Below are 25,282 nucleotides of genomic sequence, written 5' to 3' on the forward strand. Positions count from 1 at the left end.
TGCTCTGTAGATATAATGTGTGTATGAAGTGTAATGATTGTGTGTGTGTTGGTACAGACGGCTGAGTGCTGTGGGTATCCCATCAGCATTTTCTTTATTGTGGTCAACGAGTTCTGTGAGAGATTTTCCTACTATGGCATGCGAGGTAAGACTACTACATTATAAAAGGCTGTCACAGGGTGTTTTGGTGTTGGTTTCATGTTTCATGTTTTTAGGTTTTCATGTTCACGGTCAGGTTTTGTCATGCGTTCCCTGGTCATGTGACTCTATGATCGTCATGTTATCATTTGTTTATGGGTTATCATTGTTCACAGGTGTCCCTTGTCTTGTCATTAGCCCTTGTGTATTTAAGCCCTCATGTTTGCCATAGTCTTTGTCAGTTATTGATGTTGTAACCCGCTGTCGGTGAGTGTTTGTCATTGTCAAGTAACGGTCAAGTTTATTCAAGTCTAGTCAAGTCTTTTGTTTATGATTTTGATTAAAAAGACTGCACTTGGGTTCTCAACCTCGCCTTCAGTGAATCCTTCGTTACAGAGACCAGTAAAACACAGTGGATATAACTGCTGCATGTGTGATAAAACATTGTTAATCATAAATGTCCGGGAGATACAGTCATCATTCAGGATTAAACAGCACTGACTCCTACAGGACACACACTGCCATGGCGTCTGTTTGATTCAGGATTTGTGGATCTTTCCATATTGTACTCAGAAGACACATTTCATTTAGTCATAACAGGCTACGTGGAAAAATGCACATTGATATTTACTAAATAATTTGACCAATTCCCAAAGTTTCATGTGAATCAGAAAAAGGGTATATTTAAGACGCTTCACACATAGCCTACATTCAACATTTTCTCCCTCTTTCTGAACATTTGTAGCTAGTACATTTGCCAATATGGTTTAAGTTTCGATTCATGAATGTAATTATTACAGTGCCACCTTGAGCTGAACCGAGTGTAGGATCTTCAGTCTCTGATGAACAGACACTTCTATGGTTTCAAAAATAAGTGAGAAGCTCAAACATCCACAGAAAGTTATTCCAGTAGATTTAAAAGAGCAATCTGACCCTACCGCACTGCAAAAAATTATTTTCTTCCTTAGTATTTTTGTCTTGTTTCTAGTCCAAACATATAAAAATTCTTAAAACAAGAAGTATTTACTAGACAAGCAAAAGTAATTGTCTTGTTTTGGGGAAAAATAACTCAAAATGAAGAGAGTTTTTGATTAAAATAAGATAAATAATCTGCCAATGGGGTGAGAAAAATAATCTTAACTCAAACAGAAAACAAGATTATTTTTCTCACCCCATTGGCAGATTATTTATCTTATTTTAATCAAAAACTCTCTTCATTTTGAGTTATTTTTTCCCAAAACAAGACGATAATTTGTACTCGTCTAGTAAATATTTCTTAATGTAAGAATTTTTTGATATTTTGACTAGAAACAAGACAAAAATACTAAGTAAGAAGAGCATTTTTAGCAGTGCGATACTGTGACTGTGATTAAGTGATGATGCCGATGAAGAGAAACCTGCCTCTGTCCGTCTAGCGGTGTTGGTGCTGTATTTCCGGTATTTTCTGCTGTGGGACGATGACCTCGCGACTTCCATCTATCATGCCTTTGTGGCGCTGTGCTACTTGACGCCCATCATGGGTGCCATCATCGCTGACTCCTGGCTCGGCAAGTTCAAGTAGGTTTGATGGGGAAATTCACTGCACTGCAACATAAATAAATGCTCTTCTTACTCTGTAATTTTGTCTTGTTTATAGTCTATATAATATCTATTAGTGCACAATTACCATCGCACACCTGTAGGTGTGTAGGACGAAGGATACCCAGATCCAAAAATCTCAATAAATAAATAAAAGGAAATCCTGCACATTCTTAACTAGATAAGTAAAACAACATAAGATATTTGTCCTCGTTTTCTTAAAAATAAAATCTAAATGAAGTGAGTTTTTGCCTAAAACAAGCAAAATGATCAGCCAATGGGGTGAGAGAAATAATCTGGTTTCTGACTGAAATCTTGTTTCTTCGTCCCAAACAGAAATAAGATTATTTTTCTCACCCCATTGGCAGATCATTTTGTTCTTGTCATTTTACTCATCTAGTGAATGCATCTTATTTTAAGAATTGTTAGATATTTGGACTGGAAACAAGGAAAAATTACTAAATAAGAAGAGCATTGTTTGCGTTGTGTCTGACGCCTCAGGATCCGTCCCGGACTTTGAGAGTGAATGCTGTGATGCTGTCTGTGTGCTTTCAGAACAATCATTTACCTGTCTATAGTGTACGCCATCGGCCAGGTCATCATGGCCGTCAGCACTATCCATGACATCACAGATGCTGACCGAGACGGCACGCCGGATAACTTCACCTTCCACATGTGAGTCGGTCAACACATCTCTCCCCATCAGCTGCATTAGAACTTCAGACCTACACTGATCAGGCATAACATTATGACATCTCTTCATCACGGCTCCTGTTAGGGAGTGGGATATATTAGGCAGCAAGTGAACATTTTGTCCTCAAAGTTGATGTGTTAGAAGCAGGAAAAATGGGCAAGGGTAAGGATTTGAGTGAGTTTGACAAGGGCCAGATTGTGACGGCTAGACGACTGGGTCAGAGCATCTCCAAAACTGCACCTCTTGTGGGCTGTTCCCGGTCTGCAGTGGTCAGTCTCTATCAAAAGTGCTCCAAGGAAGGAACAGTGGAGAACCGGCCACAGGGTCATGGGCGGCCAAGGCTCATGGATGCACGTGGGGAGCGAAGGCTGGCCCGTGTGGTCCGATCAAACAGACGAGCTACTGGAGCTCAAACTGCTCCAGAAGTTAATGCTGGTTCTGATAGAAAGCTGTCAGAATACACAGAGCAGCTCAGATTGTTGTGTATGGGGCGGCATAGATTTCAGTCAGTCAGGGTGCCTATGCTGACCCCTGACCCCGCCGAAAGCACCAACAGTGGCACGTGAGCATCAGAACTGGAGCAATGGCAGAAGGCGGCCTGGTCTGAGGAATCGTTTTCTTTTACATCACGTGGATGGCCGGGTGTGTGTGCGTGGCTTACCTGGGGAACACATGGCCCCAGGATGCACTATGGGAAGAAGGCGAGCCGGCGGAGGCAGTGTGATGCTTTGGCCAATGTTCTGCTGGGAAACCTTGGGTCCTCCATCCATGTGGATGTTACTTTGACACGCTCCACCTACCTAAGCATTGCTGAGACCATTTTTTTAATTTAATTATCACATCATTTATATCTTAAAGTCAACATAAAATCAAAATGTACAAATCTTATTTTTCTGGAACATCCCCGTATCCTGGTAAACCCTACCTTATGGGGATGGCAATATCAAATCCTCATCCTTGTGGAGACAATTTTTGATCCCCATGAGGGAACAAGCGTATAAATCATACAGAAAAACTGTGTGTAGTTTTGTGTGATTGGTTGGTTTGGGGGTTGTGTGTGCAGTCAAGTGTCGGCCCGTGAGGTTGTGGGGCCCTAGGCAAGATCATAAAAATATAAAAATTGGCACCATTGGAGTAAAAAAAAAAAAAAAACATCTTAAGATTGAGAGGCCGCACAAGATAAGGCAGGGCCCTAGGCGACCGCCTATATTGCCTAATGGAAAGGCCGGCTCTGTGTGTGTGTGATAGGTAGGTTTAGGGGTTGGGTCAGTTTTAGGGGCGAGAACATAATCAGTTTGTAGAGTTGTGGAAAGTCTCCATAAAACACAGATAACATGTTTGTGTTTCAGCGCTCTGTCCATGCTGGGTTTGATCCTCATTGCTCTGGGCACTGGCGGCATTAAACCCTGTGTGGCTGCGTTTGGTGGCGATCAGTTTCAGGAACATCAGGTACGATACTTCCTAACATCTTCATCAGCTTTACTTCTTCTTCAGCTTTCTGTCTTTCTGTCTAACGGTTTGTTGTGATGTTGATCGTTGCAGAGTCGCCAACTCAACACATTTTTCTCAGTGTTTTATTTGTGCATCAACGGAGGAAGTCTTCTTTCCACGCTCATTACGCCTGTTCTCAGAGGTACTCGCAGTAAAAGGGTCTCACTATGCTTTGGTTGATATTACCCCTAATGCAGTGTGTAATCTGCCTGTTTCTGAATGTTAAAGGTTCAAAATGGTTCAAAAGTAAAAGTGCAGAAAAATGTTAGTGTTCCCCCAAAAAATGAAGCGATTCTGAAACGGGTCGTCAGTAATTCCAGTCTCACTTCCTGCTGAACCTGCGTATATTTTGTAAGATCTGCATAATGCCAGTGTAGGGTCTTCATTGGCTGCGGGTGAACAGCGTCTCTTTGACCCTCGAACACTGCAGTTTTATCTGAGACTGGAAGAGTTTGGTTTGTGTTGTTCAAGTGGAGGAGACGCTGTTTTCAGCTGACAAAGCAAATCCACTGCCATGAGATTAATACGGTAAAATCAACACCATCATAATCGGATCGCTGTTTATCAAGAGCCAAGGAAGACCTGAAATGCAGATATGCTAATGTGCATTTAATCTAACCAATCAGAGCAGAGTAGACCAATAACAGACTGGGCCATCTGACCAATCAGAGCCTTGAATGCATGTAATCGTATTTTAAAGCTACACTGTGTAACTTTTTTAGTTTATTCTTAGCTAAAATCACTTAGTTCTTTCAAAAATATATGTGCTCATTAATGTATATTTACTTCTTTCAAGTAATAAAGTATTCTTGTAAGTTTATAATATCCCGTTGAAAATACATACGGGTGAGGGGTTCGGATGGCGGTCGCCATGTTGCTCCTCCATCTTGAAAGTACATTAGCCAAAGAGGGACATACCCGTAAATTCAAGCTTCGCTTTTCGTGTTTTTACACTCGATGGCACCGTGTCGAATGTGAAGAGGAGGATTGCTTGAGGCTGCTATATGACGATGGAGGATCACTCTTAAGCCCCTTTCACACTGCACGTCGGACCCGCAATATTCCCGGAGCATTGCCGGGTCGCCTTCTGTGTGAAAGCAACCACGTCCCGGGATTGATTACCGAATTCGACCCGGGTCGGGGACCTAGTAACATTGCGGGATATGTATCAGAGTCGCCAAGGAAGCAGAAAAGAGAATTAAGACGGCAACGCAACGAGCAAATCAACAAGACAAAAGTAAATACTGGAGTGGCCTTTCCAAGATGGAAAGAGCTCATGAGGAGCAACGATTTTAAAAAGAACGCCGACGTTGCCTGCTTTCTTCTCGACAGGTAGGCCTAATATTAATTCAGCCTATTCGTGTATATTGGAAGTTTTATTGTTGCTTGGCTAATTATATCATGGTGTGCTGAGCATAACACTAGAACAACGTCTAGGATAGTTTTCCTCGCGTCAATGATGAAAAAGTATTGTTTACCTTATAACATAAATCCGTGTTCTATGACGGATAACATGAGATTAATATTTGAATTGCATTATAATTTGTTCGCCTTACGCTAGTGGTGTCGTACAATATACAGAATAACAAGAGCACTGATAAAAGTTACTTTACTAAGATTAGCTTGTATTCGTCTGGGAACCTGATAGCTGATGTTAGCAATGAACTCGTTAAAAATAACGAAAACGTAAAACTATTATTCATTTTACATAGATTAATTTGATCATTTGGTAAATTAAATAACTGCAAATTATAATAGTTTTCAAAAGTAACCTCATCACTTGAGTTGAAGCAACACTCACCGAAGAGGTCGAACTGGAAGCCATGACTAAATCGGCCACCGTAGGAGTTGAAACGAAATCGAAAATGAGAGGAGCAGAAACTATTATTCACTGGATGGTCATATACCTTTACACCGCTAGATGGGGGAAAATATCACACAGTGGAGCTTTAAGAGACTCTAAAACAAATTTATGAGCCTTTAATCTAGTATAATAGGGGCACTTTAACACACATTTCCATTGTATTTGTTCTTTAATACCCTTCAGCTCAGGAGTGCGGGATCCACACGCAGCAGCAGTGCTATCCTCTGGCGTTTGGGGTCCCAGCCGTCCTCATGGTCGTATCGCTGGGTAAGACGAGTCCACTGAACACACACTGTGATCTGTGTGCGTGTGTGTGTTTCTGATGTGTGCTGTGTGTTTCAGTGGTGTTCATCGCTGGCAGTGGCATGTATGTTAAAACAGATCCCGAAGGAAACATCATCTGGTCCGTGTGTAAATGCATAGGGGTGAGTCGCTTAAAGAGATTAAAGGGATTCTGAGATTCGGTTTAAAGGAATATATAATACAAAAATGAAAATGAATGGGTTCAGAACATGAATTTTTATTTTCTGTATGACATAAAAAGAGATATTTTGCAGATTGCTCTTCTCCACACGGGTGACTTAGTGACTGTAAAGTCTAAAACCTACCATAGAGGAGGTATCATAAAAGCTCGACTCGTGCTCTACATTCCAACGTTACATGATCACTTTTGTGTGAAGAACACAATAAAAGTCTCTTTTTGCTGAAAGCCCTCCTCTATAGATGTCAAATCACATTCGCACTAGTGCTCAAATCTAGTGTGAACAGTTTTTGAACAATATGAGGGTGAAAACGTCATGATTTATTTATTTATTTTCATTTTGGGGTGAACTAGCCCTATAATATATATATACATATATACTTATATCATCGTCGGGGAAAGTGACTTTTAAAAGTAAAGGCTTATTGTGTTACTCTCTTAAAAATGTAACTAAATGTAACTAATTGTATTAGTTACTTTTCATGGAAAGTTACATTACTTTTACGTTACTTTTTCTCACCCGAACTGGACTGAGCTTGCTTGTTTGTTTTTTTAATAACAAAAAGGTCTATTTTTGGCTAAAGTAAAGGCCCTTTCACACCAAGGGCCCTATCATACACCCGGCACAATACGACACCAGGCGCGACACAAGTGTTTCATGCTAGTTTCAGCTCGACGCAGTTCTCATTTTCACGTCCAGCTCCACGTTGTTTAAATATCAAATGCACTCTCTCATCTGTTCAGCCATGGGCGTCTGGTCTGAACACCAGGTGTGTTCAGGAGCACTGTTGGTGTGTTGCTATTCTGAGGAACTGAAAACGACTGACCATTGACCAACACACACCTGCTCTAAAGTCAACAGTGCAGTATTTTTAGTGTTATTTGAAGGGTGTGTTAGAAAATATGAGCCTATAGGTGGGTCTCTAACGCATGCACACTCTGATTATTACACACACAGGGATGCACAGCAACACACACATTTTTAAATATTAAAAATAAAAGATTCCTCTCTGGAGAAGCGTTCAGTCTTCCTCCATGTAAATAGCGATTCCACCAAGAGGGTAATCTAGCGCTCGGAAAGCGTTCCACCCATAGGGGCGGCCATTGCTAACCTAGCCATCACCTGCTGTTAGCATCCCATTGACTCCCATTCATTTTTGAGTCACTTTGACAGTGAATAACTTTACATCTGAGGCGTTTAAAGACTCCATTTGTCCATTGTTTATTTCTAAAGAAACACGACAATGTATAAAAGGCTCCGTTACCTTGTATCTTACACTATCGCCCCGCAGAAGCTGTTTTTGTAAAAATAGGCTAACGATTGCGTCATAACCAACGCGACTCTGTCGCACAGTTGAGAAATTACCGTATAGACCTGAGGAGACGCTCGCAGGCAATCTTTTACTGTCTATGAGGCAGTCGGGGGACGTGGAGACATAAAGTCTGATAAAGTCAAGAATGGAGAGAAGCCGATAGTGAGCCAAAAGCAACGGGAGAAAATATTTAAACAACGTGATTCAGATTTCACTTTCCACAACTACTAGAAGACCTACAGCTGTCAGACAGGAGGCTCACGTCACATCTCCGTCCTCAAGCTCAGTCTGAGCCGGCGCAGTTCGCTCAGCCATCAGGAAGTGAGTGCTCCTTTACTGACATCACTTAACGCCGTTGACGTCAATGGGAACGCTCTGTCCATTTCTTTTACTGTCTATGGATTCCACCAATGTGCAAGCACAGCTGGCTTTTAAAGGGAATGGGAGAAGAGACTCTGATTGGTTTATTGCACGTTACGCCCAAAACACACCCATGACTCATTAAGAGTCGAGGGACGACCCTTTTAGACCATGAGCCTGGCGCACACAGACCATTTTTTTCAGTCGTTATTTAAGCAAAAGTAAATTGGGACACGCCCTAACCGCACCTGCGCCGTGAGCTTCAGACCATGAGCTCTGATCGTTGAAAGAGGGTTCTGGATTGCAGAAGAAAATGCAAACACTCTTCAGCAATGAAATAAAAAATTAAACAAATGTAGTTTGTTTTTGATTATTAGTACGGTTAAATTGGATCATTGAAGGTCAGCAGCAAAAACACTAATTAATAAAGTGAGATTAAGTGCATAAAGTGTATTTGTGTAATTGAACATATTTAACTATTACAAATTTGTGTATCCTGAGTTTGTATTTCACAGTTTTTATTAATTTTGAGGAATGCTGAATCTGTTTTTGTAAAGTCAGATGAGTAAATGCTCACATTTAGGTCAGCTCTACAATAATCATCATGTTCACACACAACACGTCTGCACTTCAGAGTCCTCTGAACATGAGCACAGGAGAGCTGTCAGTCAATACATGGGAAAACAGAGAAAAGGATATAATAATAATAATTCATTACATTTATATAGCGCTTTTCTAGGCACTCAAAGCGCTTTACATGGAAGGGGGAATCTCCTCACCCACCACCGATATCTCTGTTTCTCTAAAACGTATTTCTTTCTCTTAGTTTATGTGTTACTTATTTGAAAAGTAACTCAGATATTTTGATGTAAATTTAAAAGTAATGCATTTCTCAAGTTACTTAAAAAGTAATCTGATTGCATAACTCGCATTACTTGAGTTATCCCTAACACTGATCATCTCGTTAAATTTGTCTTCTCTTTCTGTAGTTTGCCCTCAAGAACCGTTTCCGGCACCGGAGCAGCATTCATCCGAAGAGGGAACACTGGATGGACTGGGCCAATGAGAAATATGATGTATGCCACAATCCTGACATCTCTGTTCACACACATTGAAAACGTACATATAAAATTGTAATAATAATAAGTACTCTAAAAATCATAATACAAACGAGGGCCTCCACAAAAGGAGGTTTTGTTAGATTTTACTCTTGGATTACAAATGTGTCCTCAAAACATGCTTAAAGGGTTAGTTCAGCCAAAAATGAAATGTCGCTCCACACCCGTAAGACCTCCGTTCATCTTCACACACAGTTTAAGATATTTTATATTTAGTCCGAGAGCGTATGCACACTATACTGTCCATGTCCAGAAAGGGAATAAAAACATCATCACAGTAGTCCATATGAGACATCAGTGGGTTAATTAGAGTCTCTTGAAGCATCGGAAATACATTTGGGTCCAAAAATAACAAAAACTACGACTTTATTCAGCATTGTCTTCTCTTCCGGGTTTGTGTTCAAACCTCAAATAAAGATTCGAACGGTTATGAATCAGTGAATCGATGGACCCAAATGTATTTCCGATGCTTCAAGAGACTCTAATTAACCCACTGATGTCTCATATGGACTACTGTGATGATGTTTTTATTCCCTTTCTGGACATGGACAGTATAGTGTGCATTCACTTGCATACGCTCTCGGACTAAATATAAAATATCTTAAACTGTGTGTGAAGATGAACGGAGGTCTTACGGGTGTGGAGCGACATTAGGGAGAGGAGTTAATGACAGACATTTCATTTTTGGCTGAACTAACCCTTTAAGTAAGACACACATACGTTCCTCTATTCTCTCTCTCTCTCTCTCTCTCTCTCTCTTCTATAGAAACTTCTTATCGCTCAGATAAAGATGGTGTTGAAGGTGCTGTTCCTCTACATCCCCCTGCCCATGTTCTGGACCCTGTTTGACCAAAAGGTAAAGGCCTGAGCTGGTGTCTGTGTGTGCTCCTCTGGCTGGGCTAGTGTGTGACGGTTTGTGTCTGTTGATCGTGTCCAGGGTTCCCGCTGGACTCTCCAGGCCACCACCATGAGCGGAGACTTTGTGAGTGTCCTGATTTGATTAAACTGCTCTAAATGGAAGAGTTGGTCAGCAGTGACTCTCATGTTATCGGCCTAACATGATCTGATGTCTATAGTCACGATTAAGATTTACAATGTGGCTGAACTAGGCTCGATACACAGAGATTTATGAAATATCACTTGAGAAGTGTGTCTTTCTTAAATCCCATGTCATTTCCTCCTGTCTGTAGAATGCGTTCATCCTTCAGCCAGACCAGATGCAGGTGAGAAAACTGTCATTTTCTGAAATATTATTATATTTTAAGACAGCTGTATATGAATATATGTTAAAGTGTAATGTGTTCCTGTGATCAAAGCTGAATTTATCATCATTACTCCAGTCTTCAGAGTCACATGATCCTTCACTAATCATTCTCAGATGAGGATCTGATGATGTAGTCACACATTAAGGATTATTATCAGTGTTGATTCATATGTATGGAAGCATATGGGTAGCAATATTCAATTTGAAATGTAATATGTAAAATGGCAAAGTATTTCTGTATTTAATGTACATTTTCCATACAAAATGCACAACGTTTGTAGCAAAATGCTGTACATATCTAATATTTTCTGTAATATATTTTCATGTTTAAATTATATTATTGAATTTGAATTAGCATTTTGCTCCAAATGTTGCTCATTTAGTATGGAAAATGTACATTTAAATACAGAAATACTTTGCCATTTTACATATTGCATTTATAACCAATCTTTTTTTTTCTTTTTTTTTTAATTAATTGATAAATGAAAGTTCAAAACAACAGCATTTATTTAAATTTGGAATCATTTGTAACATTATAAAAGTCTGTCACTTTTGATAAAAATGGATCGTACTGAATAAAAGTGAATTAAGCTGTTTTAATGTCCCCTAGCTCTTGAAAGGTAGTGGACCTGAATCTGATCTAATCTTCCTCTCTTCCCTGTCAGACTGTGAACCCCATCCTCATCCTGACCCTGGTGCCCATCATGGACCGGCTCATTTTCCCTCTCATCAAAAAGTGTGGGCTGAATTTCAGGTATGAATTAGTACACAATAGAAAATGATGACTGTCTTAGCATGACTGCGGTCAGAGTGATTCTGATATAAATGTTGTGTTGTGTGAATCTGTTTTATCCTCCAGCCCTTTGAAGAGAATGACGGTTGGCATGCTGTTCGCCGCCATGGCGTTTGTGGCTGCAGCTTTAGTCCAGATTGAGATCGACGTGAGTGTGAATCAGATTCAAGTGCTCACATTTAGAAAAGGCCTGCAATCTAATGATCTTATTCTCCTCAGAAAACACTGCCAAATTTCCCATCATCCTCTGAGAGCCAGCTGAAGGTGGTGAACATGTTCAACCGTTCACTCAACGTGAGCTTATCGCCCAAAGAGGCGCTTCTGATAGACTCATTTGAGGTACTACACACACATCTCATACACACACACACACACACACACACACACACACACACACACACACACACACACACACACACACACACACACACACACACACATGTCTGGTTCACTATCTTTGTGGGGACTCTCCATAGACGTAATGGTTTTTATACCTTACAAACTGTACATTATATCCCCTTACACTGCCCTTGCCCTTTAAACCTACCCAACACACACACACACACACACACACACACACACATACACACACACTGCCCCTGCCCCTAAACCTACCCATCACAGGAAACATTCTGCATTTTTACTTTCTAAAAAAACTCCTCCTGTATGATTTATAAGCATTTTGAAAAGTGGGGACCGCTGGCTTCTCAGGTTTTACTATCTTTATGGGGACATTTGGTCCACACAATGTAACAACCAAGGACACACACACACACACACACACACACACACACACACACACACACACACACACACACACACACACACACACACACACACACTTCCTGCAGCCTTACAGAGCAGAGATGTTTCACCATTGTTTCTTATGTTTTTTATAGAGCAGTGCAGGTTATGTGACATTTGATCACCAGGACATCACGGTGTCCTTAAACACAAGTCCTGTGATCACCAAAGCTTTCAGTTTAACTAAAGGGGGCCGCCAGACCCTGATCATCCCCTCCGACCCATCCATCATGTATCTGGTAAGTGTGCACCAAGCAAACATTGCAGTTCCACGGTCAAAAAAATGTTTTTTTTTTCAGATAAAAACTGCTGGTTGCTCATGAACAAGTCACCACAACGATGCTAAAGTGCTTTGGGTTGTTGCTAAGGTGTTGCTATGTGTTTGCTAATTGGGGTATATCTTGCTATGAGTATATCTGGGAACTAAGTTTACTAAGGACTCATAGCAAGATTAATTTTCAAGAAGTTTTAAATTGCACAATCATTTACTCTTTGCGAACATGCCTACACCTCTCAATAAAGGAGTGACTTTTTCATATAATTTACTTCAATTCATACGCATACGAATTCTGGAGACCAAAAACACAAGCTCCCGTTTCACATTTCTCTGATCTGCTCATGTGTATAATGTGAAGCCAATAGAAAAAAGATCATGGCTTGACCTCTTTAGCTCATGAAGGACAGATGGTCAAGCCACAGATTTACAGTGTTGCAGGAAAGTGGAGTCAACAATATATTTTTACCAAGGGCGTCAGAAGCAAATAAAAAGTGGGTGGGTCAGTAGCGGCTAAGGCAAAATAGTTTTGGGGGAGGGGTCTGGCGGTTCTCCCCCAGAAAAAAAAATTATTTCATAGATGTGATTTCTTGCATTATGGTGCGTTTTAGGCAAGCGGCAACCTCCCGCGATCTCTCTTGAAGCCAATACGGAAGTAATGTAAACTGCAATTTCTCAACTGGCCAATAGGGACAGGCTCCAGAAGGAGCAGAATCTCTTTGAGCCCCATGATAAAATTCTCATCTTTACAGCAGAAAAAAACATGTTTACAGCCTGGTACAAATTGTGGTTTTGGCTTATAAGGCTAATTTTGATCTTCATGACAACTGTGAGGAGGGTGAATTTTTTTATAACTCGGTTTACGTTATATAAAGCCTTAAAGTTCTGCATAATTAAGGGCGTGGTTACTTTAATTGACAGGTGGATAGCCATTTATCTGCTGTCTATAGTCATTGCGTCACCTCAGCTCCGCGCACATCCCGCCTTTTTGCCCATTTTCTGTTATCCGGGAGTGACACGCGATGATGTGCTCGCAAGATGGCAACGCCCAGCTCGACTGTACTTTAAGCTTCAGAACGGCTTATCAGAATCCTATGGGTGACGCCACGGACACTACGTCCATATTTTTTTTACAGTCTATGGTTTTAGGCCATATCCCTTTCCTATACCAAAAAAGACCTCAAACCAGTCAATACCAATAGTCTAATAAAAAGGCTATATTCATTTAACTGCTATAGAAATCAACAGTTTCACAGATAATGATAATGCACAAGTTGCATGTTTTTTATGCTCCGTGTCCAGACAGAAAAAGTGCCATTTACTAAACGATTGATTGGGCCAGACAAAATGAATGACAGAAATCACTGAATTGTTTACTGTGGCTATAGAGTAGGGGTAAGACGCATGGCATCAAGTTTTGACGCAAATCGATCGGAGGTTCGAATCCGCCTTTTGCCACACTTGCTCTACTCCCTTTCCCCATCACATATCAGACCGGAAAGGCATTTATTTTCAATAAAAAAATAGAAAATATTAGAAAAGGGGAAATAAAGCGTTTAACATGTGTTTAACATAAGTTTCTTAATAAGTTTCTCAGTTAAGGGGTAGTCAAGGTAAGCAGACATGCTGAATTAGAGACGATAAAAGTGAGTGGGTCCAATATCATTGGTCTTAAAAAGTGGGTGGGTCTTGTCCCACACACACACACAATAGTTCCGACGCCCATGATTTTTACCATTTGGATTCATTATTATTTGTAACGTTTTTTTTTTTTTTTAAAAGACACCACTTCCTTGTCAAAGAAGGCGGAGCTCCAGAGCACAGCCATCTATTACATAATCGCCATGGACCAATGGCAGCTCAAGGGGGTTTAACAGCACTGGCAAGCTATGAAACAAACTCCAAAAAACTTTAGATTTGGTCAGATTTGGTTTTAACTGATGTCCCACATGTTTGTTCTTTCATTGCACTCAAACTATATTGGTGCCTTTACTGGTCCAAGTACATTTTTATTGAACAAAACGGGTTCATGGCCTTGTAAAACATTACTGTGATACTATAACACTGAAAAATATAATTGTGAAATTGTTCCTGTTTTTTTTTTCTCCAGCAAGAAGACATAAAGTCCAAACCAAAGGAAGGGAAGAATGCTGTGAGGTCAGTGGACTTTAAAATAGTTTTGACAGCACCTTAAAATGTCTAGAATTGTAACCATGGTTCCCTGAGAAGGGAATGAGACGCTGCGTTTGAGTGATGACACTATGGGAACACTCCTGATTCCTAAAGCACTAAGAGCACATGTTCAACAATCTCCACTGTCATTGGTGCAGTACCCAGTAAGCTATGAAGGATGGCCAGAACACAACAGCGTCAGCTTCCGATTGGCTGACTGGTGACAGCGTCTCATTCCCTTATCAGGGAACCATGGTTACAGTCGTAATCGAAATATTCTCTTTCAAGGGAACTCTACGCTGCGTCTGAGTGATGGTGCTATGGGAACAAAATACTCTGCCATACTGATGCCTGTCCTAGTGTGAGTCACTTTTGGGCACATCTTAGGATGTAAGCTCTTGAGACCCTGGTGTAGAGCCCAAATCTAGGCTAAAATATCAGTCGATTTGCTTATCCCGGGCTTGGAAGCTGAAGAACCATGCCTGGGTGAACCAAAACAGTTGGTCAGTCTTAGGACCTCGAAGTCCTGAGCCCTGGTGCCTTATTTTTTTGCATTAAAGAGTTATCAGTCCCTTAAAGGTGCAATATGTAATATCGACAGCTTGTGATTCTAATTGGTCCAAATTAAAAATATTGGAGAGAGCTGTTTACCCAACCCATCCTCCTGAGACTCGACAGTCACGCGGGTTGCCAGTTTGAGGACATGCGACAGGAGAGAGTGCAATTGACATTGGTAGGTGATGAGCCTTACACTGTAGGTTTATGAATTGGTTTACAGCTGACGCTGTTGGTTTCTGGCTATCCTTTTATAGCTTCCATAGTATGCTCTCACACGACGTTACACCAATTATATTGTTTGTTGAACTTGTGCTTCAGACAAGAGGATGGATACCTGACCTGAGCCCAATGGGTCCCGACGGGCCGGGCTGGGTTCGGACAGATATTTAGAAATGAAGTTCGGGTCAGGCTCGGTCACGTCAGCACGATAAGGCATTGAACCTTTTAAATTTAAAATGGCTTATTATGTAAGTAGCCAATGGGCTTGTTTAACTTGATGCAATGGTTTGTTTTTGTGATTAAAATACATTTAAAATATAACCCTTACATCTGTCTTCCTGTGTGCGGAAATTTGTTTATGTCGCTGTGACAACAAACATATTGCCTGCGGCATCCTTGCCATTCCAGGACCATTGAGCAGAGGAGGACAGTCTTGAACCCATCCACAGTTGAAGCAATAATTTTTATTGCATAAAAGCTTGATTAGCCTAAACTTTGTCAGATAGATTATATAAATAGATCCCATGTTGCAGTTTAGTAGCCATACAGTTTGAAAAAAAATGGTAAGAGTGAATTTCATTTCAATAAGCATTTCGAATGTGTTACATTAATGTTTTGTTCTTTTAGCTTGGCCCATTTTTGGTAGACCTTTGTTCATTTAATTTCTGCCTGTGTAACTTGTGCTTTGTTGCCCCGTGTGCACGCTGATGCGCTCATCTGTAAACATTTCAGAATGCCTTCCTACAGTTGCTTAATAAAAGCGGGCTTTCCACACAAACAAACGTACATGTGTCATTAGTATATGAGGGTGCAAAATTGATTTTAACTGTCAGGCTCGGACATAAATATTCTTAATGCATGTCGGACGCGGGCCTAGAAATACAGAAAAATACATTCCGGTCCGCACTCTAGTTCAGACACAACCCCACAGGAGCGTTCCCACAGCGACATCACTCAGACGCAGCGTAGAGTTTCCTCAAAGGGGAACTGAACTTTCCTATAATGATATCTGATGTCTCACAGGTTTGTGAATGGCTGGACAGCAGATCTGAACATCACTAACTTGGATCCTATTCAACCTTCAGACACTTCAAACTACACACTGGTTCCTCAGGGGACGTAAGTCAGATCTTCAGATTTTTCATTGATGTTAATAAAGTATCATGATTGCTTACATGCTTTAAAGCAGCACTAGGTAACTTTTCAACCTTCATAATATATTTTCAAGACTCCTGTGATGATACATCGACTTACAATAGGTTGAATGACACGTCTGCCATAGCCTGATGGGGTCTGTATCGTTTTTAATCGTACTTTTAAACTTCGGGTTTCGGGTACTAACCCGAGAACAAAAAGAACTACAAAATTCGACTGCTTTACGGCACATACGCCACTTCCACCAACACCCACACTTCCTTACATTCGGACGTGCGAGCCCAACTTTGCTCATCGGATAATATAGTCATGTCCGAAGCAGCACAGACACATAAGAAAGAAAAGGTTTTGTTGGAGGAAAGCAGTAAGAGGAAACGAGAAAGTGATGGGATTAAAGGCAGGACGAGGATCAACACTGGACCAGCGTTTGCTCGTCGGCGTGAGCTGAAGGAGGCGTGCCCGACCGATGCTGTCCGGCTTGTTATGGTGATTACCTACCACTCAAACATTGAACTGAAGTATCATATAGATTCTGTAAAACGCTAACCAATAGACTACTATAATGACGCTGGCTTGTAAACGTGAGCATCGTGATTATTTGGCGTTTGAAAAAAATAAAACCCATGAAATTATATTCATATGACATGCTGAAACATGCCACTGACTGTAACGTTACCTGGGATGAAGACATTTCACACGCGCCGCCAGAAGAACACCTGCATGTGAACTCCTCCTGCAGTGTTCAGGGGAACTGTTAGTGCTGCACCGACCCGCGGGACGCTTTTATGAAGTTAATTGGTCCGCCCCGCACCACTGTATACATAGGGCTGGGCGATAAAACGATAACGATAATTATCACAATATAATTTTCCTCGATAAAACGATAACAACAGGTCGATAAATTCTCGATATAATGCTTACGCGCTATCCGTAATGCTGCGCATGCGTATTGCAGACCGGGCGTCATGGGTGCTGCACGCGGTAATGTTTACAGTCTGTGGCTGACAGGCTTGGAGGATCGGAGATAAGTGGAGCGATAAAAATGAGCAATAGTGAAGAAAATGCAGCGCTCACGGCCAGCTCGGAGGACACAGATATCGTTGACAAGTTAGTTCGCTCAACTTCAGTGGTTTGGAGATATTTTAGCTATCCCATCCGACATAAGACAGAGCGACGTGCGTGGACTGCTTATCATAGGTTCACGTTCACCACACAGAATTTAATTATTAAATTATCGTGTTTCTTCAAAGTCCTTCCATATAACATGCAGCCCAACACAGCGGTGAATCTACATTAACTACATTCACACACCGGCTTATTACCTTGTTAGCTGTAGTGGGTGACTTATTTACAACAGGCTAACGTTACCAAACTATAAATCACTAAAACATCGGACTTGTACATCGCTATCATAATTGTTTGTCTTTGGTGATGTATTAATGACTCCGCATCGCCTGCATCAAAAGAGAAATAATGTCATCTGGTGTTTAAAATGAATAAAATAGACTAGACAGCCCTTACTGGAGATCCACAAATACTGAACTTTTCTCTCTCCCGACCAGCCCACTGTCGGTGAGGTGTGTTTGTGTGTGTGTGTGTCGGTGAGATGCATGGTGGACCAATCCACTGTGAGGCAAGAGAAGGGGCCTCAAAATGTTTCTTAAAACGCTTTTTTTTTGACCGATTGCGTTCTTAGTGTTTTACTTAGACAATTAAATATATAAACGCTCAATATTGCATTATTTGTTCTGTTTCAGCAGCGAAAATCGTTCACAGCAGAACCGCAACGCGTCTCACAACAACGTGTGTAAATGAACGATTCATTGTTTGAATGAATCGTTTGAATGAACGACTCAATGACTCGCTCATTAAGACGGCCACCTGCTGCCACCTACTGGTGGTTTAATTTGATCTATTAAACATACTTTCCAACATGTCTTATTTGTCTATTCAAAACTACAAATCTCAAAACATTATTTAATGCTGTTGTAATTTTTCAGTGTAAATTATTTAATTTGATTGCTAACAGCCCTTATAGTGTTTTATTTTAATTAAATGTATTGATCAAAATTACAAATATAAAATGAAACATGAAGCTTAGCCTATAGTTAATAAGATTAAGGGAAAATGCCCTTTATAAAAGGTGAAAATATCACAAATTTCAAATGATTCAATAAAAATAAAAACCACAAATATGCAGATTTAAATATGTCAAAGCTGATTGAACACTGGTGAGAATATTGCTGCAGAATAAATTATATTTACAACACACACACACACACAAACACACACACACACTTTTCCGGACAAGCTAATTTTTTACTTGGACAAGCTTGAACGATTTACTTGTTCGAAGGACAAGCACATGAACATGCTTAAGCCCTGTCAAGCCCTGAATAATGATATTATTGACATATAGTGTTGAGTAAAAGAATGCTGACCACAGTTAAGATTTTAATAAATAAATCTACCTCAGTTTAAATAAATTTTTCACTTGTTTGGGAAGTGTTTGTCATGTTTTGACAATAAAGGATAGTTTAAAACTACAGCTAACTGTCTGTTTTCTACATATTTCACTCAGGAGCAAAAATATGCCTTTAAACTTTAAAGAAATAAAGATTTTACATTTATCGTGATATTTATCGATATCGACTGATATGCTAAATTATATCGTGATAATTTTTTTGGGCCATATCGCCCAGCCCTATGTATACATTTCTACAACCCGCCGCGCACCCGCGACCATTAAATAGACATACGGGGTCCGCGGGTTATGAGACGACCCGCGCATCACTAGTTCAGGGCTATCAGGGCTGTCATGTCAACAAATGCACGCGCGATGGCGTCCCCTGTTGTAGGATGACAGAGCTTACGACAGTAGGTGAGGACATTATTTTTTCCCAACTGTAGGGGGACCCCGAGAGCAAAAGTTGCCAAGTGCTGCTTTAACATAATTTGTGAATTGCTTTAATCAAAGTTATATTAGTATTTTTTAAACAAAACAATTGAACGAAACAAGCTGTATCCTTGAGTAAATTATTGTCTAAGCACCACTTTTTCGTCTGCTACGTTTCTCATTGAGCTGAAATATCTAAAGATGTGGCAGCATCTGAAACCAACATATTACCAAGTTTACAAGAAGACACTGATCGCAAAAACAACTTACTAATAGAAATAGTCAATTATAATGAGACTTTTATTGGAGGGGAGAACTAAAATGTCCATTCTCTTTGCCAGACATCCAAATATTCCAACAATTTCGAGATGGCTGTTAGAGCCACTGACTGTTTAGTAGAAGTTATATTTCTAATAGGCCATTTGTCCAGCAAAGGGTCCATCAAATAGTTAAAATCTCGCCCAATTATAAGTATTTCTAAAGTGAATACAGAAAACTCAGAGGGTTGAGATAAGAAAATCTGGGAAGTTTGGTGGAAAGTAAACATTTAATAAAGATAACTCTTCTCCATAAAGGACCCCACTAATATAAACTATCTACTAAATCAGTCTTTATCACTCTTAAAAAGGTTAAAGGGAATATTCATATTAATAATAATGGCAACCCCTCTACGACTGACCAATCAAGTTAAAATTTAACTTCAGATGCTCACATCATCAAAATCGGTTTCTTGCAGCAAGGCAACATCTACCCTTTTCTTTTGTAAGGACAGACATAACCCTCCTTAGTTTGACTGACCCATGCAAACCCCATTCATTACAGGTACATTATATAAGGCCAGATATATTTCAAGCAAAATCAAAGAACGAACTGTTATGTAATTTCAAACAAATCAGGCCAAAACCAACTTTGACACGTTTAGTTTTGTCAGCCAGTCACCTGTTCTGCACGTCATGTGACTAATCATTAGACCTCCTAGTCTGGCATCCACTTTTTATAATCAAATCAGTTCCTGAAGGATAAAAAACCCTCCGACTTTTGTGTATTCAGTTTTAGGTTACACTTTATTTTAAGGTTATGTTGTTACAGTGTAATTAGACAAATAAATACTGAGCAATTAATTAACTTAAGGTAAAGGTTTGATAGGGTTAGAACATGTAACTACGTCACCTTAAAATAAAGTGTTACCCCGTTTTGTAAGCTGCCACATTCAGGATTAAAATGGGTTTTGAATGCTATTTCATGTTGACTTGCTCTGTTGGTTTATCTTCTAAGGCGGAAGTTCGTGCTCAGCAATGGTGGGCAGTCGTGTGAGTTTTCTCAGAAGTTTGGATTTGGTTCTTCATACACCTTCCTCATCCCCAGCACGCTGTTCTCGACTGATGTGTGTAACATGTCTCACTTATAGACCTTTATGTGTCATTTAGCAGAAGTCTCTCTATAGTCTTTTGGTTTATATGTGCATGTGTGCTCTTGTGTGTGTGTGCAGTGTGAGTCTATAAAGGCGGTCGAGGACATGCAGCCCAACTCGGTCCACATGGCTCTGCAGATTCCTCAGTACTTCCTCATTACCACAGGAGAGGTCATGTTCTCAGTCACCGGCCTGCAGTTCTCATACTCACAGGTAGGACAGCGGTTCACTTCACCGCTCATCTCAGCAGTGTTGAGGACGCCAAATGAAAAAAATGTTTCCTTTTACACATTTTAATGAGATTAATTTACGAATTAGCCCACTAGAAATGTAACGTTCCCAGAAATGTCCCGAGATGGTCACGATGTGGAGTTCATTAAAGGGTTAGTTCACCCAAAAAATGTACATTCTGTCATTAATTCCTCTCCCTCCTGTAGTTGGACACCCATCAGACCTCCGTTCATCTTCACACACAGATGAAGATAATAGTGTAAATAACTAAAGACGTCGTTACAAAGCCCATCTCACTACAGCGGCTCTACAATCATTTTATGAAGAGTTTGTGTGCTAAAAAACGAAATAACGACTTATATAGCGATGGCCGATTTCAAAACAAAGATTCGAACGGTTATGAATCAGCGAATCGATGAGATGGGCTTTGTATCGACGTCTTTAGTGCCTTTATGGGTCTTGAGAGAGGAAATGACATTGGTGTCAATGAAGGCCTTTCTGAGCCATCGGATTTCAACACTAATATCTTCATCTGTGTGTGAAGATGAACGGAGGTCTGACGGGTGGCCAACCACAGGAGGGAGAGGAGTTCATGACAGGGGTTACATTTTAGGGTGAACTAACCCTTTAAAGGGTTGGGAACGTTATTTGATGGACTTTCAGGGAACATTCAGGACGTTCTGTGAATGATCAGGAGACTATTACTATAGGACGTTGCCTCTATAATACATTAACGTTTGCAGGACCTTTAGTGGACCAACCTAGAATGTTATTTTTTGGTCCTATTTAGGTCCTTCCATCACGTTTACTGAATGTTTTCAGAACATGTTTGTGTGAATCCATGTAGGCTACAGTGGGCTGCTTTGCAAATGAGGGTCAGTAAAAGTTGCATCTCAAAGATGGATCAATACCAACTATTCATGATCCAACTTCATATCAGATCAAAATACCGCACTTTATAATGTGTGTGTGTGCAAATCGCCTTTCTGAATGTGTTAATGTGGCTAAAGCTGCCATTTTCTCTTACTGTATTTACAGAGACCAGAGCTTATTTTTTTACCCAAAAATGCTCACTGCCTGTACAATTCAGAGGTGCACTTTTATTACTTTTTAAAAATAAAACAAATGACATAGCTCTGATCTCTGTGAATTCAGTCAACAGCAATGGTGACTTTAGCCACATTAGCCGTCAGCATGCTAACAAGCACATTCACAAAGGGGGATTTGCGTACATTCACAAAATATAATGCGCGGTTCTTACATGTTCTGAATATGAAGTTGGACAACCCAGTGTACGTGGATTCACACAAACATGTTCTGAAAGCATGCAGTAAATGTGATGGAAGGACCTAAATAGGACCAAAAAAATACATTCTTAGTTGATCACTTGTGCAAACATTATGGGAATGTAGTGTACAGACCACTTCATTGAAAAATATATTATCCAGCGCAGTTCTAAATTAAACATCCCCATCTCACTAGCAGAGTACCGGATGGGAATGTTCTCTTAGGAGGAGGACTCATGAAAAGCTCATAAAGTGTTCAAAACATTCAAAACAGCAGCAGGATTTCCTCCGTTGTGCAGAAAAGAGACGGCCGCTGTCGTCTGTACCGGATAATAATGGGCAACACAGGAACTTTGATGAGAAGAGCCAGGTCTGCTTTTTGTGCGTTTTTCTAGCATTTTCGAAACATGCTCGTCTGACCAAATATTGATGAGGCACTTCCTCGTTGCTCCACGTTTGCCCTCTAACGTTAACGTCATTTTGGATACACCGATCTTTCCGCGTCGTCAAATCAGCTGCATGCGTCGCATCTTGTGACATTATACGTCCGGTTTTTGGTCCGTTTACATGTCTTTGGTCCGTGTTGCGTTCATATATCAATCGAACCGCACCAGAGTTCGTTTGGAAGCAGGACTCATCTTTTTAGCGGTCTCGGTCCGCTTGTTTGGTGCGCACCAGGGTTCGGATGGCAGCGTTCACATATGTTCAAATGAACCGCACTAACCGAGCAACCAGGGTTCGTTTTAATCCAACCAAACATGACAAGTGTGAACTAAGTGGCACAAATATCCTCTTTATAACATTGCTATTTGACCATAAAATAACCAAAATAGAACATCCCCCTAAAGTTGTTTCGGGAACATTATTATATGGCCAACATAGGACCGTATGGGAATGATCCTCTTTGTAACGTTGCTATTTAACCATAAAATAATCTAAATGGAACGTCCCCCTAAAGTTATATAAGGAACTTTGAACTGCAGCACTTTAACCAAGAGTTTTAGGAACGCTCCTAATGTTTTGTAAAGGTTCAGGATTTTCATCATCTTTAAAGAAATTTGAGGGAACGTTGCACAAGGTTGTGAGAACGTCCCCTCCTACATGGGGACACTGTTTGAACAGTCATCACGCATTATCTTCTAAAACCGATAGAGGATCAGCTGATACAAAATGTACAGTAGAAAGATATTACATGTTAAAGTTGGGATTTTGTGTAAGTAGCGACAGATCTTACTTCTCTATTGTGATAGACCTGAGTGAAACAGATTATTGAAAAAGAAAAAAATATAGGCTACAAATCCATTAGTGGTTGATTAATATGGAGGCTTGCAGTCGACTGTAAGAAAGGGACAGGGTTTAAATGATTAGACAAGTCAGCCTGTCATCAAAGAAAAGGTTAAAAAATGAAAGTTTATGCGAATATGTGGGAGTAAAGGGATAGTCCACCTAATTTCAGTCATAATTTATGCACCCTCATGTCTTAGTATGCATTTCCTTCTTCATCATAGAAGATATTTTGAAGAATGTTTCAACAGTTTTTGTTCATACAGTACAATGGAAGTCAACGGGAACCAGAACTGTTCAGTTATCAAATTTCTTCAAAATATCTTCTTTTGTGTTCAGCCAATGAAATAAAGTCATGCCGTTTTGGTTCACGAGGTTGAGTAAAGGATGGCAGGATTTTCATTTCTGGGTGAACTAACCCTTTAAAACTGTGTTTTTACTGAAATATATAAGTCAATAGAAGGCTTAATTTGGCATATGATATCCTGTAGACTGCAAAAATAAATCTCCACTCAATATCTGTGAGCGCTTCCTCTCAACAGCTGTACTTGCATGTCTTTAGGCTCCAAAGAACATGAAGTCAGTGTTGCAGGCCGGCTGGTTGTGCACTAATGCCGTGGGAAACATTATTGTGCTGATCGTGGCAGAGCTGGGAAAGCTTCCCAAACAGGTGATGCATATGACCTAAAACACATACACACATTTACCCAAGCTGTATGAATACTGTTATATAGTATATAATACAGACAAAAATAACTGCGTACAGATTTGGAACAACAAATAAATAATGACTAAATCTTAATTTTTTGGGTGAATTAATCAATGTTTTTTCTCACACAGTGGGCAGAGTATTTGTTGTTTGCGTCTCTGCTGGTGGCTGTGAGTATCATCTTCTCCTTCATGGCTTATTTCTACACCTACATTGACCCAGCGGAGATCGAGGCCCAGATCCGGAGGGAACAAGGGCTTGAGCCAGAGGAGACGAAGAAAGAGACACTAGAAATGGAGGACAAAGATAAAGAGCAGAAGAATGAGCAGGAGGTCAAACAAACCAAGATATAAGATCCTACGGAAAATGTGTGAAGACTGGATTATGCTATTTTTCGTTCCATATTTATTCCAGTAAAATGACTGCGAACACATGTTGATGCAGGGTTGCCAACTCTCACGCATCTGGCGTGACACTCACGCTTTCAGGCTCTGTCTCACGCTCTCACTCCGCCCAACTCAATCTCACGGCAAATTGCCAAACCTGCTTTTGATATTAAACAAAGCTATAAGCTTTATTTTTTTAAATGTGTTTTAATGAAATTCAAACAATAAATAGCGTTTTGGCGCTAATGTGGCATAATGTTAAAGCCAGCGTTGAAAAGCGGAGTTGCATGCTCTCGTCTCCCTGCGGCGCGCGCTGGTCACGTGGCCCATGAGCGCTCAATACTTCTACCGCCGTGCCAATGAATTTAAATGGCTTAAGCGGATACACAACAGTTTCACCATATAGATGTTTGCTGCAAGTTTTGGTAAACAGTACAGCTTAGTGTGAGTGTGTATTGATTATTAAGTCAGCCATATTTACAGGATCGTTTTATTATGGAGAGTGATAGAGATTCAACATTGTTAACATTAATGTTATTCTTGTATTTAGCCCTCAGGTATTCCTTACTAATTGGTCACACTCATACTCATTAAATTATATTTATTGAATATTTTGAGGAGATCTTTTGGTACTAAATACTATTTGTGCAACAATTATTGTCAATAAATGACCACTTAAAATATTTTTCTTCTAATATTTGTATATATTTCTTCTAATATTTATATTACAATTAGTGTAGTAATTAATGTTAAAATAGAGAATTCCAATTCAAAGAGGCAAATTAGAGCCATTTTGTGGCAAA

The 25,282-nt window shown here is 40.2% G+C and overlaps 1 protein-coding gene across 1 annotated transcript; it reads left to right on the top strand.

Moving 5' to 3' along the window:
• Window positions 1-63: 63 nt before the first annotated feature.
• slc15a1a (solute carrier family 15 member 1a) lies at window positions 64-24,634 on the top strand. Its single transcript, XM_067444885.1, has 21 exons — window positions 64-145; window positions 1,554-1,695; window positions 2,272-2,391; window positions 3,760-3,859; window positions 3,953-4,043; window positions 5,949-6,032; window positions 6,108-6,190; window positions 8,909-8,995; window positions 9,804-9,893; window positions 9,975-10,019; window positions 10,228-10,260; window positions 10,967-11,055; window positions 11,161-11,242; window positions 11,314-11,433; window positions 11,994-12,137; window positions 14,283-14,329; window positions 16,145-16,240; window positions 20,448-20,556; window positions 20,662-20,796; window positions 23,947-24,054; window positions 24,225-24,634. The coding sequence occupies exons 1-21, from the start codon at window positions 139-141 to the stop codon at window positions 24,444-24,446; spliced, it is 2,034 nt and encodes a 677-aa protein (XP_067300986.1). The 5' UTR covers window positions 64-138; the 3' UTR covers window positions 24,447-24,634.
• Window positions 24,635-25,282: the final 648 nt, after the last annotated feature.

Source organism: Pseudorasbora parva, chromosome 5 (assembly GCF_024679245.1).
Source record: "Pseudorasbora parva isolate DD20220531a chromosome 5, ASM2467924v1, whole genome shotgun sequence".
Taxonomy (NCBI): Eukaryota; Metazoa; Chordata; class Actinopteri; order Cypriniformes; family Gobionidae; genus Pseudorasbora; species Pseudorasbora parva.